This window comes from Octopus bimaculoides, chromosome 16 (assembly GCF_001194135.2).
Source record: "Octopus bimaculoides isolate UCB-OBI-ISO-001 chromosome 16, ASM119413v2, whole genome shotgun sequence".
NCBI classification, from domain to species: domain Eukaryota; kingdom Metazoa; phylum Mollusca; class Cephalopoda; order Octopoda; family Octopodidae; genus Octopus; species Octopus bimaculoides.
In genome coordinates, this window is record NC_068996.1 from 30,462,686 (window position 1) to 30,468,888 (window position 6,203).

Below are 6,203 nucleotides of genomic sequence, written 5' to 3' on the forward strand. Positions count from 1 at the left end.
TATATATATATGTGTGTGTGTGTATATATATATATATATATATATATATATATATATATATACTCACACGTATATATATGTGTATGTGTGTGTGTGTATAGGGATATGTGTGCTTGTTCATGTCCATGTGCATGTTGCTAAGTTGGCAATGAAATGTAGCTGGCTGGCTGGATTCTTAGAACATGTAGAAGAAGAGATCAGGAAACCAAGATGGTCCTCCGGAGGATACTTGTCCTAAGCCACTCCGAGTATTGCTCTCAGCTATGGTCACCAACTAGTGTCTGATAAAGTGGAGAACTTGAGGCAATCCAATGAAGCTACACGAAGAAGCCTCTATGCAGCATATAAGCTATTGGGAAAGAATCAAGAGATTAAGACTCTATTCCATAGAGCATAGGTGAGAAAGATATTCTGGTGGCAACGCTCTCTGGGCATTTACCCCTACTACAGACTTGGTCACGTTTCTCTTCCTGACATGTGATGGAATCCATTATCTGAGCATCTGCTGCACACAGAAGCTATACAACTGGGTGCTGAAAAGTTCCTGGCTTCAATGGTGTCACAAAAGGCCTAGTTGGAATCCCAACCTTTTAAGTTCTTGAAGAGGGTTTAGAAAAACTGAAGGACTGCTGGTGTAAGTGTGTGAACCTGAGAGAGAAATATATTGAATAGAATCATAATTAACAGATCCTCCTGTATTTTCTTTTTCCCAAAACCAGGAACTATTCAGCACCCTTCATATATGTGTGTGTGCATGTATACACACACATCATACAGACACATGTATGTTTGTGTATATGTATATATGTATGCATGCTTGTTTGTGTGAATATATATGTATTTATTTTATTATTTATTTGCTTTACAATCTAGCTGAAGATAATGCTGACTCGACATCCACCGATACTGCAACAACCTCTAGTGAGAGTAACAAGTCTATGCAAGTAAGTGTCACTGTCTGCAAGGTGTGAATGGCAGTGCAGCTCATATCTGTTGCATAGTATTATAGCTGCCATGGTGTCTGTGGCACTTTATGTGTCATATTCAATTAAATGCTTTTTGTTTCTCTTTACACTTAAGCTTTCTACTTTCATGTGTGCATGTTTTGTCTCTTTTTTTACATTCATTTTTGGTGTACACTGTCAATGTCTCTGTTGTTTTATTTTCTTAATATTAGTGTCATTTTTTTTTCTAATTCACTTTTATGTGTTCTCTTTCAGCTATTTTAATGTAAATAGTTTTAGTTGTTTACTGTACTGTTAAGTGTTTTCTTTGAATTGTCTTTTTTGTACATCCACTGTATAGTTATACTTTAATTTAATTCACTTTTTAAAAATATTAGACATTGTAAGTACAATTTGAGAAAGAAAACAGCAACAGGACCACAGATAGGACTTGAACAACTTATCTTTCATTTTCTATGCAATTTCATTACCAACTATATGATGACACTCTTGTTACTCCTTCTCAAACTAATTATAATTGATTTCTACTATTTTAACTATATTTTATCTGCAAAATATAAAAGAGTGTACCAAGGTAGAAAACTTCATTATGTTTCATATAATGAGAAAGTTCTATTCTATTAGCACCAAGTAACTACCAGTCAGGGCTATGGAATTGGGTCAGAAGATGTTATTGGTTTACTGAAGTCCAAATACCTACTGAAATTACATGAAAATATTGATAAAACGCATCAAAATTTCAAATGCATTAAAAATAATCAAATCAGATTTAAGATCTTCTATAAGAGAGAGTATGGTAGAATTATTTGTTTCTAAGAACAAGATGTTAGTAAAATTTGAAATTTATATTTTTGATTTAGCTCCTATTCCATAGATTCAGTGTTTCTCAAAAAAGTTTTGGAGGGATAAAATGTTCAATCTTTTTCGTTTCATTTAATGTAGTCATTCTTGCTACATTCATTTCAACTTTATATTCAAACAATGCTTTAATGTCAAAATGGCAGGGTTATATATCTAATTGATTTTATTTCTTCCAATATGATCATTTGTTAAGTTGCTTTGGGGGTTCAGCTTTTTAGTTTTAACCTTGATGTACTTTAGGTGTGTGAACTGGTAAACAGTTATGTTCCTGACTTTCTTTTATAGTATTTTTATTTCTTTTATATCCTTTTACTAAAAATAGTCTCTTTAATTATATCAGTTTTTCCCATGCTTAAATTGTTTGTAACTTCTAGGGCCTTAAGACCTTAACTTTAGTATGTTAAGATGATAAAAGGTAGTCTGGTATTTCACATTAGTCAAGAATGTTGTGTAATTTCAATGAATATAAGAAATATATGATTAATCCAATTTATGAATAGAGGAGTCAGAAGTTTTGTGCCCTGATTCCAAAGCCTTCTTATTATTAAATTGTCTCTTGGCAGTAAAATAGTGCAGGTAAAACAGTAGGAACAATTCATCATACCTGTTGTGTAAAAATCAGTAATTTGGTCTGAATATACTCAGCGGGCATATTTTTCTTTCCCTCTTGAATTGATGCTTTAAAATCATCGTCATCATTTGATTTTAAAGCATCAATTCAAGAGGAAAAGAAAAATATGCTTTAAAATGTCCAAGGTTATAAATTGTTTATAAAAATGAACATTATTAATTCATTATTCACTATTTTTTCTTTGTCCCTTTTTGAATTGCTTTTTTGTAGTATCACATCTTTATGTCTACTGTCTTTTACTGATTTCTGACTGCTTTTTATTTTTTACTGTCTTCTTCCCATTCCTTTTTTTTTCTTTCTTTATCTTTTCTCAAAGAGAACTACAATTCTGCACAGTTGGTTCTTCTTTCTTTTCTGTCTACATCAAACCTCTGATCTGTCTAATCTGATTTGTCCAATTTTCCACCCTAACCACACAAGCACAAGTATATTTTGTCTCTCCCTTCACACAATAGTTTGCCCACATTCATTCTGATGATGTCTTCATGTAGGATAAGAAAGTTGGAGAGGCAGAGTCTCCTGGCCAAAGCAGACAGGTTGATGATGAGACAGAAATCTCTGAAGATGAGAATGGGGGTCAAACTACAGATGAGAAGACACAAAATGAAGGAAAAAGAGATAGTAATGAAGACAAAAGTTAGTGATTATTTAATACTTCTCACTTTGCTTTCTTGTCTTCTGCCTCACATCTTTCCCTGTCTTTTTGACATCTTGTGTTTCCTGTCTTTTTTTTTGTCCACTTCTCTCTGCTTCTTCCTCTTTATCTCTTTGTATATTTTGTATATATGCTGAACTATGTACTTCTGTTAAATCATTTACAAATGCAGCATTTGATTATGATCCAACTAAAAATTATGATAATCTGTCAAATTTAGGAACATTGTCAGTAGTTTGTAAGCATTTTTGTGCAAAAATATTTAAGGATGAACCTAAGGGATTATGTTGTTCAAATGGTAAAGTTAAATTAAATTTGTTTGAAAACTACCTGAACCTTTAAATACACAAATGCTGGGAGAAGATCTGAACTCCAAAAACATTTTTAAAGTTATCAAAAAATATAATGAATTGCTTTCAATGACATCCTTTGGAGTTGGTGAATCAATATCTCTACTGGGATTCATGCCAGTTTTCAAAATATGAAGTCAAATTTACCATAGAATAAGTTCATTGTATAATACAGATGAAAATATTCCTAAATATGCTCAAGTTTATTTTATTGATGATTTAAGTGACCAAATTAATATCAGAAATAGTAGATCTCATGCAACAAAGTTACACACTACAAGAGATATTCAAGAGATGCTTTTAGAATATAGCATCTTTGGTTAACAAACCTAATCTTAAATTGTCAATTTGTGCAGATAGAGTCCAGCTAGTGAGCATGCCCAAAGGTGCAATGACTAAGTATCTAACGATGTGCAATTAGTAATGGTTGGAACAGAAATTCAACAAAGAAACAATTTTTACCTATAAAGATAATACTGTAAAGAAAATCAATGAATTACATAGATTCTGTGATCCATTGCAATATCCTTTGATTCATTGGATCTAAAATATAATTTACATCAATAAATGACAGGTCATTCTAGTCATAAATAAAATTGGTTTTGCAGGACTGACGTGTGTCAGTCCATTTTATTTACTCGATGTACCTTCTTTCTCCTCCCTTCTGAGACTGATAATGGCAGTCTGCTTTAGCCACTTAGTATACCCTCCTCCTCTCTCGGTATTAGCATTCCAATAATAAAAATAAATAAATGAAAAATATGATGCTGATTGTGTGTGTTTTTTTGTGTGCATGTAACTGCATGAGACTGTGTGTTTAAGTGTGTTTGTGTGTATGTGTAACTGTATGAGATTGTGTGTGTTTGTATGTGTATGTAATTGTATGAGACAGTGTGTGTTTGTTTGTGCACGTATGCATGTATCTGTATGTGACTGTGTTTGTGTGTCTCTGCATAACTGGAAATAACTGAAGTATCGTTTTACAAATTGTGAGCATTTATGTATGATATAATGAAGGAAATTGTCGTATACAGTGCTCAGGTGCACTACAACTAAAAAAAGAAGCCATCAGGTGTACTGTTGGTGATTTCAGGAAGCATGGAAGTTTTGAAGGATGTAATGTCTCAACAGCTAACAACTGATGTGGGTAGTTTATTCCATGGTTCAGCAATTCTGGGCATGAAAAAAATGTTTCTGAAAGTCATGGGTGCTGTGTTATTTTTTGATTTTATAAGCATGTCTGTGAGTGTTTGTCATATGGAATTTAAAAAGGTGCGCATGGTTGTTGTTGGAAAGATGGTGGATAATCTTGTTTATAATAAACTTTATTTTACATTTCTTGCCCACATGTGATTATGTCTGATCTTTAGCATACTGCCGTATGTCTTCTCAAACCATGATCACAGGAAAAGTTGTTGATAAGAATTATCAACAAAAACAAAACTGATAAATACACACAGGTGTTGCAAATTAAGTTTAATTACCAATAAACATCAGCTTGGATGGCACTTTACTCAACTGAATAAAATATGGTCTGGACTGTGATTACCTGCATGTATGTTATACTTCAAAATGTAGTTAACCATTTAATGATTTTAGTAAATTTATACAGAAAAAGTAAGCATTATACCGTCTAGCATAAATAAAAGTCAGCTTCATTATGTTTAAGTCCATTAAATGAGTCAACTTCCAATTGACTCATTTACATTTAGTACATCTTTTAGTACGTCTTTTTACAACAAAAAATTTCTAAAAAAATTCTGGAAACATTCTACTCATGTAATTTATGAACCCCCCCAAGCTTATTTTTATTTTTGCGAAAAATGCGTAAATAACATGGGATTTTACAGTATGCCTTCTCTCTCTACTGGTCACTTCTGTTTTTTTTTTCTTTTTCTCTCTATATTTGTCCTCTGTCTACTTTCTTTGATCTATATTAAGTTATGTTTTGTCCCCTTTGTATTCTTTTTACTTTTTTCTCTTCTTTTTTTTTTTGGAGGATGGGGTTCTAATTTTGTTTTTGAGGGTGGGGTTCTAATTTTTCCCCCCCTCTTCTGTTATCTTCTTTGTTACTTTTTGGAAACATAGAAGATAACAGATATCATCTATGTTCCCGTTGTTACCTTTTACCTTCTGTATCCTTTCACCTCTTTCTCTTTCAGAAATATTAACAAAGGATGAAGCATTTGACCGAACTGTTGGTGAAGCAATTGCAGCAATTAACTCTTTAGGTAAACAATACATCATTAAAATACCCTCTCAGAGTTAAGTCGACAGTACTGTAAAATGTCTTTCAATTTCTTTTTTCTGTCTTCTATCTGTTTCATTTATCTAGTGTATTTTTTAAAATTTTCCTGCTGTTAATCCTTGTTTGTTTTTATTTGTCTAGCTTCTTTTTTTTATGGGAGATTTCTTCTGCATGTACTTATCATCTTTACCATTTTTTGTGTGTGTGTTTTCTCATTTTTGTCTATTCTGTTGCCTTTTTTGCTCTGTATTTATTTTTGCTGTCATTAGTCTCTCTACTGTTTATTTAATACTAGCAGTATAGCCCGGCGCTGCTCGGGATTAAGCTAGGATTATTAAGTGATCAAGTGCTTTATTTCAAACCAAAATAAGTAACATCGACATCAGATTTGAGCGAAATCCGTTGAAATTGGTTTGGCTGAAAATAGTTTGCTGGTAATTTGATTGGGAAATCCCATAAGGAATCAGTTTATTGGTTATTTCCACTCATTGAC

The 6,203-nt window shown here is 32.5% G+C and overlaps 1 protein-coding gene across 1 annotated transcript in view; it reads left to right on the forward strand.

The window, feature by feature from the left end:
- The window catches only part of LOC106880785 (uncharacterized), a 52,262-nt gene that overhangs the window by 28,217 nt on the left and 17,842 nt on the right, over positions 1-6,203 (forward strand). Inside the window, exons 6-8 of the mRNA XM_052973484.1 lie at positions 874-944; positions 2,949-3,093; positions 5,625-5,693. Of these exons, the coding sequence (XP_052829444.1) occupies positions 874-944; positions 2,949-3,093; positions 5,625-5,693 (285 nt within the window). The remainder of the gene's footprint in view (positions 1-873; positions 945-2,948; positions 3,094-5,624; positions 5,694-6,203) is intronic.